The sequence below is a fragment of the Anomalospiza imberbis genome, chromosome 3 (genome assembly GCF_031753505.1).
Source record: "Anomalospiza imberbis isolate Cuckoo-Finch-1a 21T00152 chromosome 3, ASM3175350v1, whole genome shotgun sequence".
NCBI classification, from domain to species: Eukaryota; Metazoa; Chordata; class Aves; order Passeriformes; family Viduidae; genus Anomalospiza; species Anomalospiza imberbis.
Window position 1 is genome coordinate 98,534,184 of NC_089683.1, and position 19,244 is coordinate 98,553,427.

The 19,244-nt window shown below is 40.5% G+C and overlaps 1 protein-coding gene across 2 annotated transcripts in view; it reads left to right on the forward strand.

The window, feature by feature from the left end:
- Nucleotides 1-3,383: 3,383 nt before the first annotated feature.
- The window catches only part of XDH (xanthine dehydrogenase), a 52,285-nt gene continuing 36,424 nt past the window's right edge, over nt 3,384-19,244 (forward strand). The window contains exons 1-7 of one of the 2 annotated variants that reach the window (XM_068185962.1): nt 3,384-3,545; nt 11,385-11,442; nt 13,751-13,847; nt 14,974-15,082; nt 16,135-16,261; nt 17,048-17,109; nt 18,890-18,958. In XM_068185962.1, the coding sequence (XP_068042063.1) occupies nt 3,405-3,545; nt 11,385-11,442; nt 13,751-13,847; nt 14,974-15,082; nt 16,135-16,261; nt 17,048-17,109; nt 18,890-18,958 (663 nt within the window). In that variant the 5' untranslated portion in view covers nt 3,384-3,404. Of the gene's footprint in view, nt 3,546-4,263; nt 4,375-11,384; nt 11,443-13,750; nt 13,848-14,973; nt 15,083-16,134; nt 16,262-17,047; nt 17,110-18,889; nt 18,959-19,244 lie in introns of those variants that run through there. The other variant, XM_068185963.1, reaches the window with a different exon arrangement.

The window sequence follows — 19,244 nt, forward strand, 5'->3', positions numbered from 1 at the left end:
TTTGCCTTGTGACGATGATCTTTCTCAAATGTCTATCTGTAACCAGAAAGGAATTTAGAGTCCTCATAGGAAAGTGCATGAACATAATTTCTTTTTTTAATTTCTGAGAAATGCCTTTGAAAAAATGTGCTGTACCTTACTTTCATAATCATATGGCAATTTTATTTGGGGATTTTTTTGGGGGGTTTTGTGTTTGGTTGGGGTTTTTTGGAGTGTTTTGTTATTGTAGAGTATTAAGTTTACTGTCTGTATTAGGATCCTCAATGGTTTTGAGCTCTTTTTAGAGACTTTGGCAATAAAGAATGAATGTCCCTACCCAGTAAGATAAAAGGCTCACTTCTTTCAGGAACCTGTCTTCACCAGTGGCTGATAGGTGATGCCAAAGAGAAGAACAAACATCCTCAGGTACCACACTCTGTCTTTATACTCAATTTTTAATCATTACTCTATGATGTTTTGGGTTTTTTTAAAACTCATACATAGAGCACTAAGAACAAAAGCCACAACCACCAATAGCTGAGGCTCTAAAAAGAAATTTTTAAGACGTTAGAGATGGTGTGCACAGCTCTAATTAACCTTGTACGCTCTCATGGCTGACCCTGATAACAGCAGGTGGAGATCTCTTGAGATCCCGGAAGAGAGTCCAGTGTGTGTTCCCACAAAGGATACACAAGCCAACAGAGGAGGGATCACCGGAACTAAAGCAAACAGGTTGTTTCCACTCAGGGGAAAGGTGCTGTCAAAATGGTTTAGCAACAGTGGCTCCAGAGGGGCAGTGGGCACACAGAGTGATTGTGCAGACACCGGAAGCTTGATACAGAGGTTCCTGCATTAAAGCACTGACTTGGGACTCTGTTGTCTTTTGTATTTGCTTTAAAAATTGCTCCTCAAAAACCCCTTCATAGAATTCTCTTCAGAGTCACTTGTACTTCCTTCTTTCCTGTTTCCTAGAAGAGGAACATGAGAACAGAGCAACAAATCTTCTCACTTCTATTTATTTTAAATCTCCTCCTTTGGCATTGTGTCCTTGTTGTACTTTCATCTGTAGAAGGATTTCTGAGAGAAAGAGGTCACGATCTGTATGTTCATGATTTATCTGTTTAGAGTGAAGGTTGAGCTACCCCAGCCTAGGCCTCAGATGTGGGCCTCGGTGAGGCCTTGGAGCCAGTGGCGCAGTTAGGAATAAGCTTGTGGCGCAGTCAGAAATTATGTTAAGGTATAACCGAGTGTACTGAGCTATCTAGGTGTGAATTAGTATAGGTCTGCAGTGTGAAGCTTTAGCCACCTTAAGACAAAGACAAACAATGTTTGCTTGCCAATGAGAGTGTGCTCACGACTGTAATCTGGAAGTGTATAAAAACTATTGTCTGTAAACAATAGAGGGAGAACGTATGATTAGCCACATTGATTCGGATCTGCGTTTGTTCCTGTCCAGCTCACCTTTTTTTTATTAGTCCCTACTTTATTCATCCATTTACCTAATTCTGGCAGTAAACTCCTGGCAGGAATGGTGTTTCCATAAATTTCACTGTATTTACTGAGCTACACGTGTGATCATCTGCAGAACAGATGATTAATATTATTATGATTGCAACAGCCAGGTCTGCAGGATTAACCAGTCAGAATGAGGAAAGCCAGCTGCTTTTTAAGAAAATATATATTCTTGACTAATATCAACTGCTTTCTAAGCTCTTTAGTGAGTGAATGAGACTGCAGGGAGTTTTGAACTTCTAAAACATTCCCATCTCAGAGTTATGAATGGGTGAAGGGATGATTTCTAAAATGGGAAGCCTGCTAGACTTTATCTGACTGGTAAGTCAAAATACTTTGTCTCATAACTAATTTTTATTTGATTGAGGGAAGTTTTCTATTTTAGCTCACTTAAGGGAGTTCTGTGTTGAGGGTTGACAATTTTGTGAGTTGGCTTTCTTTTGCTTTCACTTTCTTTTCTCTGATTTCTTGTAATCCTCTGTTCTGTTTCAGAGCAGATGGGATTTCAAAAAATGGACAAGAGATTGCAATAGCACACACTGTCATTCTCCAGAGTTATTAAGGCACTAGGAATATTTCTGTTCTGTATGTCTTGGTTCTCTGGCTTGGCAATGGGTATAGTAATAGACTATCCCATCGGGGTGGTGAGAGAATGAGTGAATTTGGTGCTGTGTGATCAGTCACTCTGTTGAGATGAAGTCTGAAGTTTTAAATTACCATGTAATCTACACATAGAGATCATTATCATGATTGTATTTATCTCTAGTTTTTGTCTTAGGTATATAGTAGGTTGATGGATCAAATTCCTGTGATGGAATATCATAAGGTGCTGTTTAGTGATTTAGCAGAAAGTTTACCTATAATGTTATCACCAAGGCTAGGCAGAAATTTGAGTATGGGCTTCCTTAAAAAAGTGATTATTTGATTGGAAGTGTTCTTTAAACCTAAGAACTGCATCATGCATTATGGAAAACACAGATTAGGAAACTAAACAAGTTTGATTTTGGTGTTAATGCTGTAATGGCTAGTTGCTTTAAGATTGCTGTAATAACACGTTACTTGTGGTTATGAGTAACAATTGTTATTTGAAATATTACAAAACTATTAATGAGTAGTAACCTTGTGTACACTAATTTTGAGATTGAAGCTTGCTACATGAGGGTAGTGCTTGTGTAAATTTTGCACAGAAATATCAAACAACAGAGCTAAAGATTACTTGGAGAAAAGTGGTTTTTCTAGTACTCTGATATGGCTAAGTGGGAGGTGCCAGACAATAGGTGTCAGCACTGGTTCAGCTATGCACAACTTGACTGAAAACATGGATTAAGGCAGCTAGTTTTAAGGACAAATTTGCTGTGAACTCTACTTTCAGCAAACTGAAATGCCTGTAAAGAAGGCTGGAACCATGTTTGACATTTGTTATAAAATAGGTTTTCTAGGGTATAGACTGGGAAACAGAATAAATGAGACAGAACATAAAAGCTAGTAAAAAGAAAGTATTGTATTCACTGTGAAATGTTTCTATAATGCTGAAGGGAAAGACTGTTTCTGAAAATTGTAATTTAATTAGGCTTTGTTATCTCATGGATTATTCAGAGAGGTTCCTGAGAAGAAGACTTTGATATAGTGCTTTCCTAGGGATTTAAAAGAAATAATTTAAAAACTTAATCAAAACTAATTGAAACTGAAGAAGGAAAGCAAAATCACAAGAATCAGAATGGAGCAGACAGGGTAAGGTACAATGCTAGGCAACTTCCATGAGACTTTGGAACTGTGCTGTTTTGTGGTGGAATTTTAAACTGGAAGCAGCTGTTCAGATACCGTGTTCATTAAACCAATGCAAGTCCTATGAATTCTGCCATCATGTGGATGATTCTGCCGACAGCTTTGGAAGAAATAAACAGGAAATCTTCATGCAAAATGTGTGGTTGTGTAATGGAGAAGCCAGAAGAAAACACCACCAGGAAAATGGAAGACAAAAAATCCTTGGTTTTCCTCTGTTTCACTGGCAACATGCACCTAGGAACCAGGATGTGAGGATTAAGCCAAAACAGGTAAGACTAAATGCTTTAAGAGCCCAGTGTAAACATTATGGTCTTAGGCTAGCACCTCAAAAGAGGTGCTGGATCAGAGTGCCAGTTTTCTAGAATTGCTTTTATGTGGACAAACACATACCTGTTTAAATTATGTTCTCACAGGCAGAGGGTACTGCAGCTTTAAAACTGCAAGGAAAAATAGTGAAATAGTCTTGCAGTTGGTCTAGCAGCAGATGTGCACATATCAAGGAGTTTTTTTTAAATAAGCAGGTGCTGTCATAAGAGATCTCTGTGTGGTGAATGCCAGGTGGATGGCTGTGCACAGAACAAGGGAAACAGCTTTTTCTTGTCAATATTTGGTGAGGGATAGCTGGGAGAACGCCCCCTCCCTCCCCTGAAGTTTGCATTGCATTGCAAAACCCTGTGAATTCCTTGCTAGCAGCTGTGTCAGTGGCACAAGGCAGTGCCCCAAGCCTGGCAGGATAATCTAAAGGGAATGCAGCTGAGTTGTGACCCTCTGCTATATAAAAGGGGGCGGGTCACTCTGCTCGTTCCAGCTCCTTTTCTGTCATTAGGGCTGCAGCAGCACCAACCACACGCAGCTGGCACGCCTCTTCATTGCCTCTTATATAATATGGGGTTTCACAGGGCACCAATGTACAAATAAAGTCAAACATTGCTGAGGCAAACTCAACAATTACTTGTTACTTGTGCTGGGCTGGTGCTCACTTTGGGCTGCTCTCACGAGGCTGATCTGTGGCCCTGTTTGAGTGAAATTTGGAAGGTGTGCAGGATGGCTCCCAGCAAGGCAGGGGATGAACTTGTTTTCTTTGTGAATGGTAAAAAGGTAAGGAAGATTCCAGCTTTCTGTCCAGCTTGCTCCTGGATTGATTACTTACTTTTCTGGTCATCTTTTTCCTCCTCTTAAGTTTTCTGAGAAGAATATGTGTTCCATGGCTTTTAAATATTAAACTGTGAAGACTACATATTGCCTGTTAAATGGCTTTTTCTCTTCTTTGACTTTACCTTGTGAATTATTCAAAGAATAACAAAATTACATAATATTCCTTTTACATTTTATATTTATTGGCAATAATTTACTACAATTCTGATGTAACTACTTTTAAAGTAAGTATGCACTGCTTAATACAGACATTTCTACTAGAAATAATTTCAGTATTTACAACAGATCTGGAAAATTTAACTCAAATGGAAGCATCCATATATAATTCATATGCTCAATAAGTAATTCTAACATCTGGTTTTTGAAAGGGATTTAGAAAAATGTTTATTCCATTCCCAATTAAGAAGCTAGAAAACTCTTCAGAATGAAAGCCCATTAACTGATACTGATTCCTGACAATAACCTGAGAAGTGACTGTGTCTCACAGGAGGCTGGAGTGCTCATTGCACATGATGGACACATTTGAACAGCTTGTCCCAGAGCCCCCTTTCCTCAGTTTGGACTTTGCCTGGCTAGCAAGGCAGCCTTGCCTCTTCAAAGGCTTGTTACAAAAGTCAAAGTTGACTCTTTGACCAACTACCAAGTTAATTCTGTTTCTGAGCTCAGCTCAGTGCTGCCTTCCCCACCTTCCCCTTGCCTAGACACTTGGGAACTTGTACCAAAACAGCTTCCTGCTGGGAAGAGAAGGGGACAGGGTTGCTTATCCATTGGTGTGGCACCAAGAGTTTGCAAACCTTCCCTGAGCACTGCTTAGCGGTAAATCGGGTGGTATAGTAAGTTTAGGCTAGACAATTAATTTTTTAGTCCCTTGAGGGATCACACAATACTCTCAGTTGATTAAAAAGCTCTGTGCTCTGCCTTAGAGACTGGCACAGGATTACTATCCATTTTGCTTTCTTTTGGTTTTTCATGGTAGTTTAATGTGGATGAGAGTGTAGCTACAATTAGGGGTTTTAGTTATGAATTTGTATCCTGAACTGGATTGGAATTAGAACTTTCCAAGGTACTAGTGGATTTGATATAAATGTTTTGTTTTGTTGATACATTAACAGTTTACTGAAGAACAAAGTTTATCAAGTGTGCAGTAAAATTTAGGCATGGAGTTGTTAAATGTAATCTGATGTAGAGCCCATGCTTAGTTCTGAGGCTTTATAGAGAAGGATGATAACTAAAGCTTTGCTCACACAGATTAGTAGTGGTTTCATATGTGTTAATTGACGTATCAGCTGTTCATTGTTTTTAGAAAGAGATGAAAACTTGACGCTCCAAGTTAATTGTAACTAGCTAATTGAGTCTGGTAATTAAAACTGTGGCACAGGACTGTCTGTGAATTTTATCTGGTGAATTTTCTGCTGTGGTGGATGCAGGTAGCACACCATTAACTTTTTGTCTTCTTGCTCTGTGAAGTTTTTGTGAGATGCCTCCTTTGTGAACCTCAATTTGTAGAGGGTGAACTTGGAGCTCTTTAGATCTTGCATTAGGAGGTTGCCACAAATGTGTTAGGCAATCCAGATCCTGATACAAGCCAAGTGTCCTGTCTTGTTTGATTTTTTTTTTTTTTTTTTTTTTTTTTTTTTTTTTTTTTTTTTTTTTTTTTTTTTTCTGGTATGCCCTAATGAGAGGGAATTGTAGTTCTGGTGCCAGATCAGCTGAGGTTCAAAAAAAACCAATAGGCCTCTCATGGTAGGCATGAAGAGTTTATAAACAAATTCCTACATGCAGTCACAAGTGGTGCTTTGGTGCTTCAGCACTGGCTGGTGCTCAGTTATTACAAGAGCACTGCTCTGTGTAAACTGTTAAAAAAGTCCTTCTTCCTGGAGAAAACTTTTTGCTAACACATGAAAATGTCTCTTAGTCAAAGCCCAGAGCTGGCCTTGTGGGTCTCTCTTTTATACACATGGGGTGAGGTGGGGAGGGGGAGAAATGGCAGCCTAGGCCCTGAAGGCCATCAGCAGAAAACAACCTGTTCATTTTGGATCTTCTGCCTGTCCTTGCTATGTCCTGCAGGTAGTAAACCTGCTGTGAGTGACACTGGCCTTGTTGCATTTCAGCAATTTTTATGGATCTGCTGTTCTTGTTTACCAAAGCCATCTCTCAGAGCTGTGTGCATATGTAAAGGAGTTTATCATAGTGTGATCTTGGCAGCTTGGCTAAAAAAAAAAAAACCACCAAGGGATGATTAATATTACCAATGTTACCAACTCGTTTGAATGTCAAAGTTCTCTCAGCATCCTTTCCCACTGCCTCATGGAGCAGGCAGTTCTAGTAAAGGAGCAGGTCTCACTTGCTCTACCCAGAGCCTCCAGTGTTTTTTTTTTTTTATCCCTTTCTTTGTGTGTGTTGCTAAAGTGTCTCAAGTTACAGCCCGACCAAATGAAGGTTTAAGAGAGAGAATTGGACTCATGGGGCACTCTGATCTTTGGCAGTGTATGTGGAGTTTATTGGCACATTGCTGCACATGAAAGGTGATGTGATGGAAGGAGTGGTGGGAAGTGCCTGGAAGTGCAATTCTGCTGAAACAGCAGGTAGAAAGAGGGCAAGGGGAGAGGCAGGCATTAATATCTTCTCTCTGGTGACCAGTGGCAGAACCTGAGGAAACAGCATCCATCAGGGGAGGTTATGAAAAGGTTTTTCACACAGAGGGTGGTTGGGCACTGGAACAGGCTCCCCAAGGCAGTGGTCACAGCACCAAGCCTGACAGACTTCAGGAAGTATTTGGACAATGATCTCAGGCACCTGATGTGATTCTTGGGGTGTCCTGTGCAGGTGCAGGAGTTGAGCTTTGGTTTTAGTGGGTCCCTTCCAAGTCAGTATATTTTATGATTCTAAGGTAGGGTATGGCTCTGTCCATCTGGGATCTGACTAAATATTCCAGTTGATTTACTGCAAAGAGTGTGGTAACATGGCCAGTGGGAAAGGTTACTGCTGTGTGAATTCATGACAGCTTGGCATTGCAAATGGGCTTGCTGACATTCTGTCACTGTACAAAACCATGTGATAGGAGGTGGTTTGTAAGACAGGGACATGGATTGCAGCAAATTCTTCTCTCTCACATTAGCCCAGTCTGCACTGTTGTCAAGGAAAAGTCTCCTTGGAGCAGCTGAGCATATTTTACATTCAGGACTGTTTATTTTCAGCACCTGTTTACTTCACTGGGCATATAGCTTGGCACACTACTAACTCAAAGTTGTCTTAATAGTCTGCCTAGACTAGAATGCAAATCAGCATGCTCCATTTAAAGCTAATAGTGGCAATGCTTTTTCCTTGGCTGACAAGTCTGTCTCATGCATATGTAGCATGTAATTTTAGTTTAAACACATGGAGTCAATATTTTTATTCTGAATGCTAAGGGAGGATCTATGCTGGAAGCCAAATTAGACCTCTTACCCCTTCCAAAGTCTGTGGGTATTTGATTGCTCATGGGACCAGCTAAAATACTGGATTTTTCTGAGCTTTGTGATCCTCTGGGTTCTACATAAACAGTGACTCGTGAGCTTTCAGTGTGCTGGTTTAAAGCAGAACAAAATGTTCTCATGACCAGTAGCAAATTTACATTGTGTGTTAATATTCAGTTTCTTCACCTGTGTTCTAATCCTTTTTCCTAAACAAATGAATTTGAAATCTCTCAGTGACTTCAGGAATTGACAGATTTTAAGGTCCATGTGGACCTTTATTTGTGACTGGTCTGACTTGCTGTGTGGCAGTCTGGTTAAAACCTTTCACTTTCTCTTCTTGCAACTTAATGAGTGACCAGGGATTAGTGATTGTATGGGAGCTTGTCCTTCAGGAAAGCACCTGCTTCTCATTTATAGACCCCAACTGATGGAAAGTTTAGCATGTTGTTTGGTAAACTGGGAAAGTTTGTTTTTGCTTTCCTTCTGTTCCTCTATTTACCTTGTTCAACTACTGTTGGCTTAATCTGAAAAATCCCTAACTTTCTGGGAATAATAATTTAAATATTGTGCTTTGTGTTGTAAAGACAAAGTTATCTGAATTAGTGAGAGGCGGGTAGAGAAGTTGGAAAAGAAAATATTTGAGATTGAAGTTTTGTACATAAAATTATGGAGAAGTGAGCTCAACATTTTTCTGGACTAGTTCATGCACTCTAAAGGTGTAAAGAATGGTTTCAGAACCTGCTCTGTGTGGTACTTAAGCACAAAGAACTTCAGGGCTAGGCTAGGCTCCTTGCTGAGGTGGATCTGGGTATTTAAAATTCTTAGAATCAGTAGGCAAACAGACATGTAATACAAACGCAGCAGTACAGAGTAAATTTGTTGAGAGTTATTTGACTGTCTCTGCTGTCCTAACATTTTCAACAATGTTTCTTTCTGCATTTCATAAATAATTAAGCTGCCAAATGCAGTAAAATCCAGTTTTAAATTGTCAAAATATGGCTGTCAATCTGATACACCTGCAATATAACATTTGATTTAAAAAACAAAATAAAACAAATTACCAAACACTAAAAACTTAACAAAATGAAATTATTTCTTTAACTGCAGTATCTAAGTTGTCTATCCTACAAGCACAGAAGGCAATGGATGGAATTCAGTTTCTTTCTGTACAAGGACACAGGGGAGGTGAGCAGGAACTGTGGTATTGAGCTGTGAATTATATTGTACTGTGCATCAGACAAGATGCACACCCCACCCACAGGGTTTTAAAGTATTTTAAGAACAAATCACAGCAGGAGATTGCAACAAACCACTGGAGGAATGATATGTTGGAGGACAAACCAGCATCAACAACAATGAGCAAAAGACAAGAACAGCAAAAAATTCTTACTCTGTGCCCAGCAAGACAGACTCATCAGCAAGCATCCTCCCACCAGGATTCTGAAGTGAAGAGAAATGACTCCTTGATATCTGATGTGTGAGATTTGTGTTACTCCAGAATGTTCTCCAAACTCTTACCCATATCTCCCTCAGATGCCTAGGCTCTGCCAGAACTGCAGATATACAGCTCCAGTGGAGTAGTTTCAAGTGACTGAAGTAGCAATCCAGGGCTGTTGGCTAGAACAGAGTAAGCGTGTGGATTGTCTGGGACATGGTGGGAGACACTTTCTGATAAAGTTGAGCAAAGCTTTGGCTTTGGGACTTCACATATTCTTACGTCAATAAAAGTACATGGAGATGATTGGTTAAATGAAAAATGACAGACTAGGCCTGTCTTTTATTTCCTGCTTCCTGAAAAGAACCCAGTGGGCCAAACTTTTAATTGCTTGCTTTGAGTACCTAACCAAGCACTTCTTGGACTCTTTCAAGAAAACCTCTTGAGAGTTTGTTTTGTTTTTGTTTTTTTTTTCTTTTAATATGAAACTTTATCTGAAGTTTCTTCTCTGTGTCTAGCTATCTTGGAAGCTGCTTTGGAAGGGTTTGCAGTGGCCATTGGCACAGACACAAGGAAGAAACTCAGTGTGACAGTGGGAGTTGCTGGGGCTGGCTCTTTGCCTGTGGAATGGCTCTGAAAGGCCATTTGTCCACTCACAGTCACAGGGATGTTTGGAATTTCCTTCTCATGTCTGTTTGCCAAGGTGCTGCAGAGGGATGTATGGGCTTACTCTGAACCAGATGGTCATGGAAGAGCCACTGTGTGCTTTTGTTTGCTTCTATGCGACCAGGAGGTGAGGGAACAGGGGCACTCTGCTCTGAATAGCAGCAATGAGTGCTGCATGATCTACAATATGACAGTCCCAAACTAGAATGGACTCTTTTTCCTGCAGATCATCCCCAGTGAAGGAATGAGATGTGCAAAAAGCGACCAGTTGTGTTTTGTAGCAGCAATTTTACTGGTTAATTCTAAAACAGTGAACTCAAACAGGAAGTTTGAACCATGTCTTTTTATGATAACCCTGTCACATGTCAAAGGCATAAAACTGGAGCAGGACAGAGGTTGTGAAGGATTCTTATCAGTGAAAAAAGAAAGTAAAAAAATTACTTGAACAAGTGACCCCTGTTTCAATTTGCCCTTCAAACTGGGAGTGATTAATTCAAATAAACTGTAACTATTTTACTTAGGACTTGCATAAAATAAGAGCCAAGAACATGATTATATTCTGGCACACAGTGAATTTGGAAAAGTTTCTTGAGACTTTATTAATAACAGAAAAATGGGAAGACAAGCCCTGTGGCAAGGGCAGAACTTTGGTTTCTGACCACTGGGCAGAGGTTAAAGTAAAACGTTTTATGTCTAATGGATAACTTCTGATAGTATGGTTTATTAATAAGATGGAGGTGGCTCAAAATATGCAGCAAAAATTTCTCCTTTCTTGGAATTTTGTATTCCCACATTTAGGATAGCTACTATTGTAATACTGATTGATTTTAATGCTACAAGGGGAGGAGAAACTTCAGAGGATTGGTACTTGCTGTCCATCCTGCTTCACCTGTGTTGTCACATTACAGTTTCCACTGTTGGTTTTTTTTCTCTGCAAAACCTGTTACAAATGCTCTTCCTGTCATTCTGTTTATCTGCTCAGTTTCTCTGTCTTTTCCAATAGTAAAAGAAAGGACAGAGTTCAGTTATGCAGGGTCAGTAAATAGGAGGCACCATTTGGGAAATGTCAGAAACCCAAGATTTGAGTGCAAAACACAATTCTTTCTCTTCTCACAACCAGGTCTCTTTGCTATTTTTGATGAAGGGCTTTTTAGATTTGCCTCAATGTGTCATGACTGAAAAACTCAGATGTATGTAATGCATATACTTCCTTCTGACACAATAAATTCAAGGAAACATTATGTCTGGGTACATGACCAACATTGCTGAAATAATCAGTGATTTTTTTTCTCCCTGCTTTGGAAAAGAGGTTGCAGAAAGGCCAGCTTTCCTCTTGAAACTTACTTATCTGTGTTGTAAAACATTTTGTGTTTATCAATATCTTTCCCTTCTTGCAGGTGGTGGAAAAAGATGTGGACCCAGAAACAACCCTGCTAACTTATCTGAGAAGAAAATGTATCCAGTGCCAGAAAAAACTGCAGAAGGCTTTAAATGCCTACAGCATTTCATAATTGTTTACTGTTCTCTCACTTCACTACTGGGCAGAGCTTTTGCACAGAATGTAAGAGGGAGAGCTTTGCATTGTCTGGTACTTCTTGCTAGCAAAGATTACAGCTGCCATTCCAGGCTTAAACAATAACAAATCTTAGATTATATACTTTAGATGATTTATTAATACTTTAGGAAAAACCCGTAATTTCACAGAATTATAATAGGATGGAAAGGAAGCAATAATGAGATGGCAGTAAAATTGAAGGAAATTTAAGTTTGTTCCACACAAATCATAAAGAATTTTCTGGCCAAAACATCATATTGGCTAGCTAATATCCCATAACTTGATAATTCTGTGATGTTTATCAGATGGTTCAGAGGCAGCGGTTCCCCCCATGTATCGTGGGCGTGTTCACACGAGCAGTTGCAAGTGGTCACCTTTCACCCATGTTTGAAACTGCTCAACACGTGAGTCAGAACAGCTGCAGGAGCTGAGTGGCTATTACTGTGATGACCAGGCTGGCTGTACCAGGTCTGGTTCCATAGGTAGTGTCATTCCATGTTTTCTGAGTTTTTGTCTGGTCAGCTGGTTGTGTACATCTGCCAAAATGTTCACAGCTGTGTTGGTGTACCCATACCATGCTGCTGTGTTCCATTTGTCTGGGAGCTGAAGGAAGTACAGGGACATGAATCACACTCCTCTTAGAGGTTTCCAGCAGAGCCATCAGCAGCTCTGTTTATCTGAGTATACCATAGATGGATAAAGGTCAAGAGGAAATGTAAGTGGCATGACTCTTGTGCCTAGGTGTGCTTGTCTTACTGCTAGAAGTTTTATGTCTAAGCTTGTAGATAAGTAATGCAAGTAGCTTTGTAAAGAGAGAATCTGAGCTCTTCAAAACCTGCTGATCTTCTACATGAGCATTCTGTTTAGGGTCAGACAAATACTTTGAGAAACATGTTTTATTGAGGCAGGTTAGCACTGTTGTCAAGAGAAACATTGAATGGCATGGGAGAGCTGTATTTCTGCTTAATGATTGTATGAAAAGCAGTGGTGACTTTAAGGATATGGTTTAATTGTGGACTTGGCAGCATTAGATTTGCATCAAAGACACGGTTTAGTGATGGACTTGGCAGCATTATGTTTATGGTTGGACTTGGTGATCTTAGAGATCCTTTCCAATCTAAATAATTCTAATGTTTTCTAGAAACAGTCAGTGCCCTACTGTTTGCAGTGCAGTCAAGATGCATTGAGTTCCCTCTATCACAGTGTCTGTTGCTTTTCCAAAGGCTGTGTGATATAGGGAAAGGCACTGATTATCTCAACTCAATGTGTCCATTGCCAATGAAATCAGCTGAGTTTTACCTCATCAAATGTCTCTCAACATTGGCCAATCCTCATTGCAATAAATAATAGTGCCTAATTAGCGTCTAATGAGTGAAGGAACCTAAGCAGAAGTGACTCAAGGAATTCTCCCCTAAATTCCCTTTGCAGAACATTTGATGTAATTCCTGATTTTAACGCATGGCCATAAGCTCAGCAGTCTGTGGAGGAATCTGCTTAGGCCAGGCCATACACTCTGTAAGCTCCCAGGGGTTCTGTGCATCTCCATGAGTTCTGGCTCTCAGTGTCTCCCTCCTATGATTTTATGGGACCCAGGCTCCTGGGGAGTGTGCTTGGCTGGTTTTGTCCCTCTCAACTGGCATGCCATCAGAAATGGGGTGGCCAGACCATGACTTTTGAGATGCAGGTAGTTTGTGAGCAGTTCAAATGCAGCTCCCAGCCAGTGCTAAACTGTGTAACTTGTAACCCTGAGTGACTGCCCTGCCTGGGAGCCTTCTGGGTTGCAGGAGTCACCAGGTGTAGGAAGAAGTCAAGCCCCATCACTGAGAGGTGCTGAAGGAGGATGTCACTGTGTGGCTCAGGGATGTGGCTGCATGCCTGAACAGCTCCTGCTCAGCAGTTGCCAGTGCTTGATCTCCCTTGTGTCATTTCCTTTTCTGAGTCATGGCAAGTGAACGGGAACTGTTGCAGTTGATGATATTTTTTTATTTCTAAGAGTGTGTTGGAGTGTGGGCTGAGTCCTTATGAGGGGTTTGGGTGTGGATCTCAATAGTTACATGCTAGGTTTTGAAACTTTGCTTATGTTAAATTATTAAGCAGAAGAAATGAGTGATTTGCTTCCAGCAGGAACTTGTTGCTCAGCCTTGACTGATGACTTGAGCAAGTTTCTGCCAACACTTCTCGTGTTTTCCTTAATTCCTGTTCTCTCAGTGGGCCTGTGTGGAACCAAACTAGGCTGTGGAGAAGGTGGATGTGGTGCTTGCACTGTTATGATATCCAAATATGATCCCTTTCAGAAGAAAATCCTGTATCCTTTGCAATCTGAACTCTGCAACAGAGAAATAAAACGGGGACAGATCCAGGTTCCTGACATACCAGACATTGTACTATTTTTTAGAAAAGAAGTTATATAATGAATGTTTCTGCCAAAACATAATTTTTCACTTTCAGAACATAAGCTCAGAAGACTAAGATAAGAAAGGATTTTTATGAAAGCATTGCACAATGTTTATAAGGAACTATTTCTTTGTGCCCTGCAATATCTGCACTGATTCTAATGTAGCTTTTTCCTGTGACAAACCATATAATGGTTATTGTGATAAAATCTTTATTGTATTATGACAATAATCTCATTTCTGTATGCCAGCAGATATGAACTTTTTTCTCTACTTGTACTGTAACCTTCAAAATTATTTCCTGAGACAAAATTTCCTCCTGTTCTCACTTTAATTAATTGAAAAGGCAAACAAAGAATCAAAACAAAAGGGAATGCAGAGAGAGAATGAGACCGAGACAGGCCTTAGTTTAGCTTTAGTGTGGGGAACAGAAAGCACTGAAATCTTTAATATATTTGGAATAATGCTTGGCCATACTATAACTTGGATCCTCTGAGTGGTTCTGCTTAATAGCATGGCCATGAACAAGATATCTTCAGGGTCATTATTCTGTCTTAATAGAAATGAGATAAAATAACTAGTTCTTATCAGTTTTGGCAATGTTATTCTCTTTTACCCGCAGTCTAGATTTTTTGCTCATGTTTACCATCTAGAAACAGCTTTTTAGCTAAAAGACTGAGAACTCCAGGCTCTTCTATAACTTTGCAAGCGTCCAGCTGCACAACATTTTGGTATTTGTAGTCTGCCCCTACAAATTACTTGTACGGGTTCTGTATCTTAACATGCAACAAGAATGTTTGAAGTTGCTATATCTAGGTGAAATCCTATGCCCAGATCAAACTGCAAGGGAAATTGATTAGAACTTTGGATGACTGGGTGCTGTAGGATTTGGCTTGTAATTAATTTTTGTATCACATCTACTTAAGTGGTCCTCTTGTGTCCACTGCTGTAGCTTCTGAGTACTCTTCACTGCTCCTGTTCCCTTTTCCTTTGCTGAGCAGCACAGTCGAATGAAATGACCTTAATGTACTGTTTTAGCCACCATACTGCCAATGCTTGTCTCTTCCCTATCTGTGCCCTCCATCACGTGGCTGTAACTACTGTTGAAGGCATAGGAAACACAAAATCCAGGCTGCACCCAGCCCAGGTAAGGTATTAATATTGGTAACTTTAAAACCCTCTATGCATGTTTTCTTATGCTAATTAATCCTGTTCCAGGACACTGGGACCTCCACCGTAATGCTAAAGCCACGAGGCTGACTCTTCACATGAGCAATCCATACTTGCAGGAATTGCTAAGTGGCAGAATCAAACTCCTGAGACAATGCTACAGCTCTGCTCTGCCCCTAACAGGTTAACTCATGCTATCCTGGCTGAATTGCCAATGCTTTTGTCCTTGGGCTGCATGGCTGTATTTGATCCACATCCTGGTCTGGGAAGGCTGATGTTGTGAGGAAAGCCAATCTAATGACCTGGAGCTAGGAAATCTGGGACAGGTTTGGGCTCTTCTATGGCCTTCCATGAATGACTTTGGTTTTTGATCTTGCATAGTTAGGAACTTTCCATGCACTAGTAAAGTAAGTTTTAGTTCGGTGATGTTTCTGTAGTCTCAAAATATTCTTGGTGAGAAGGAGTGACAGGAATGTGCATCCTTTTAGCAAGGTGTTAAAATGCAGCCTTGCCTCTCTTTATCAGAGACCTGCTCCCTTAAGGTAAACTGTGATTCATCTCAGTTTGCACAGGGGGTAGGACTTGTGCCAGTATCAGAGGGAGTAAACAGCAAAGTGATAAACAAGTTTGATGTGCATGATTGGATGGCAGTCAATCTGACCTTTGTTTGTCTTCTTTTCTTTCCCGCCACCTGAAGATTCTGACAGCTAAGTTTTGAAATTCAAACTCGGGTCTCGGCAGGTAGCCCAAACCTTCCTAGCATGGTAAATCTGAAAAATTCCTGATCTCCTTGGAATCTTCTAGTGGCCCTAAGTCACATTTTGAGTTCAAAGCCTAGGTGCAAACTTTTCAACCTGCTCTCCTCTTTGAAGGATGTCTCACAGATTCATTGACCAGAGAACACGTGATGATAATCTTAGCTCCTCTGTGATACTGGGTTTTGCTTTTAACAGAAGTGTAATAGAAACAAGCACAACAATGAGCTCACCTTAATATTATGGGCTAATTGTGGTTTTTACTTTCTCTCAGGAAAGAATAGCAAAAAGTCATGGGTCCCAATGTGGCTTTTGCACTCCAGGCATTGTCATGTCCATGTACACATTGCTTCGGAACAACCCCGAGCCTCGCATGGAGGACATTGAAGATGCTTTCCAAGGTAATATTCATAGCCCTGCAGGGGTGCAACCTGTTCTTCTTTTATTGCATCTGCTTCACCCAGTGGGATGGAGGTACACCATTATTTAATGTATTTTGTTAAAAATAGCTGATGGTGGTGAGGTTAAGAAGGAGCTTTTTCACTTGGAGGCCGGCCAGGTGCTATGAAATGAACATCATAGTTCGTAAGCAGGGGCAAGTGGCCCAAGTCTGGGATTAGGAACCCACTAATCTTAGCAACAGACCAAAAGGTGGCCTGTCATTGAGGGGCATGAAAGTGTTCTTGTTTATTCATTGCTGTCACAAGAGCCTGCAGAGGTGACAGAGAACATGGCCTCAAGTCAAGGACCAAGACAACAACATGCAATGATGGAGTGGGGCGGAACCCAACTGTGTAAATCCTCTGAGAGGCTGCTGTTGTTGCTGAGGTTAGAGTCATTACTGTGCTTCCAGCAGTGATCTGAGAGGAATGATGATACAGGAGAAAGCAATCTCTTGTGTCATTCAGGGGACAGACTAATTGGTATACTGATAAAACTCACACAATTGAGATAAATGAATACTGAATAAGACAGATAGAATTTGTTCTAAATGAATTTCAGTTTAAATTTCAACACAAAGGAATGGTAGGGCTGTTGCAAAGTTCCTAATGAAATTTTGTTCCCCCCATTTTTTTCATTAGCTGTATCAAGATTTGATATGCTTTTGTGAGAAACAATAGAGTGTTTTAAAAGAAGTTTTTAACCAAATGACACAAAATCCTTATCCTTTTGCTCTGGCAATGCAGGGAACTTGTGTCGGTGTACAGGCTACAGACCCATTCTGGAAGGATACAGGACATTTGCTAAAGTAAGTGGCTTCAGATGATATTTTAAAAAAAACCTGGAAACTTGGCTGTCTTTCTGTTACTGAAACATGTCATGAACTCAAATAGGGAGGAAGGAAATAAGTATGCTCCAACAACCCAGCTCCAACTCCAACCTCTGTGTATGTGATTCATGTGTTAATAATTCAGATAGAGTAAACCCTTTACTCTCTCCACTTGCTGAGGACACTTAAATAAGATCCATCTGATGGTCCCTTTTTTGGTCACAGATAATCAGACTCTGTAAGTCTTTTCTGTAATTCTCAGAAAAACTCATCCTCTCTGCATAGTGCAGCTTGCAGCTGATCCTGGTGTGGACAAAGTGTGAAGGTATGGTGCACTGGTAGGGACACACTGTGGAGGAATCTGTTGAGGAATTTGCTTTTTTGAAAGGTCAGCTGCAGAGCAGGAATAGCTCTGGAAAGAAGTTGAAGTCACTATTTTATAGCTCTTGCCCAGAATTCTTCTGCTGGCTTGGGTGCAGTATGAAGCTTTGCCATAAATTTTCTCTAGTTCCTCTGTACCTGAAAGAGTGCTGGAGGCTGTGAAGAGGAGTAGATCATTATGTACTTCAGTGATTACCAGTCACTCATGGGTCTACACTGGCATTAAATATCAAAATGAAAGAATTTACAGTGATGCCCATTAATTTCATTTTATTATCCAGAACTGCAATCAACAAAAGAGAATACAAGCACGAGTGAGATCCATTACAAATGGATAAACCCAGTTGATAAAAGCCTACTTGGATTTCCAACAGGCTTTCCACAATGTCTCACCAAAGGCTTTTAAAGACAATTGAGGTTAAGAGGGAAGATCTCTGTATGTATGAAAGAGTGGTTAAAAGGCAGTAGAGTTAAAATGGCATATTTTTGCAGTGGAGGGGGAGGTCACTGTTGTGGAGTTGTGTTGGGACCTGTGGTGGGAAGTAAGGCTGTTGCACCTACCCCTAAATGTGAAATGTGGTTTAAAATAGTGTGAGTAAGGATATGAGAAAATAAGCTAACAGATATAAAGTTTGGGTAGTGAAGGCAGGAACTGGCTTTGAGGAATTTCTGAAGGATTCTATGAATCTCAGAGACTGGAGAATAGAATGGGATACAAAACAGAAAACACTGCCATGGCTCTTCCTACACTTGAGTACTCTGTGCAGTTCTGCTTCTCTCATCTCTAACAGGGTATTGCAGAATAGAAGAGTATTCAGAGAACTGGAACAAGGATCACACCTGAGGCAATCTGACTTCCATACTGGGAAGCACTGGGTGCACTTCAGCTTGAAAAAGAGATAGCAGGGAGAGGAAGGGACTCTATATAGCATAAACACTGGTTTCTGTTGACCTCTAATAGAGATTAACAGAATTGTGATTAGAAGTGGAATGTGAACAAGCATCTATTTCCTGCCTCTTCCAGTAAAGTATCATTTCAAGAAATGAATAACAGGAGTCAGATCAACAACAAAGGCAGATGGTCTCTGTGGTAGAGTATTGGTACGGTATTGTATGTGCTTTCAGACTTCTCTGGGTGTCTCTTCACAGCACCAAAGCTAATTGTTGAATGGTCAGAATAGTTCCAAACCAGAACAAGAGGTTTTTCAGTACAGTGGGCATGATACTGCAGGATATTGCCTTTCATTGGCAAGAGGACCACCTGTTGGTGATTGGCACCTTCCTTCTGCTTTGGGTATTTCTCTCAAAAAGGGATCAAACCAACTTCATTTCCTTGGAATCTGCACATTTTTTCTCAGAACAGTTTTTATTCCCACAGGACATGAACGGCTGTGGCAGAGTTGCCAATGGCACTGGATGCTGTCGTAGTGGGAAGGAAAATACCATGGTAAGCTGAATGTTAAAACCCATAACCTCAATTTTCAATATAGCATTGGCACTTTAGTGTGTTAACACATTGGAGTGTGTTTGTCATCTCTCTGGCTCTGCTGTGGTGCAGATACTCAGAGCTCTCGAAGTCGTTTTTGTTGCCTATCTCTTGGAAAATGCCAGTACTGTGCATGTCCTGATGAGCATGATTGGCCATCTTGATGTGGGTTTTAAAACAGTGATGTTCCTTCTGAGTCTGAAAGGAGCAACCCTTCTGTCAAATAGCTTGCTGACAACTGTAAGCA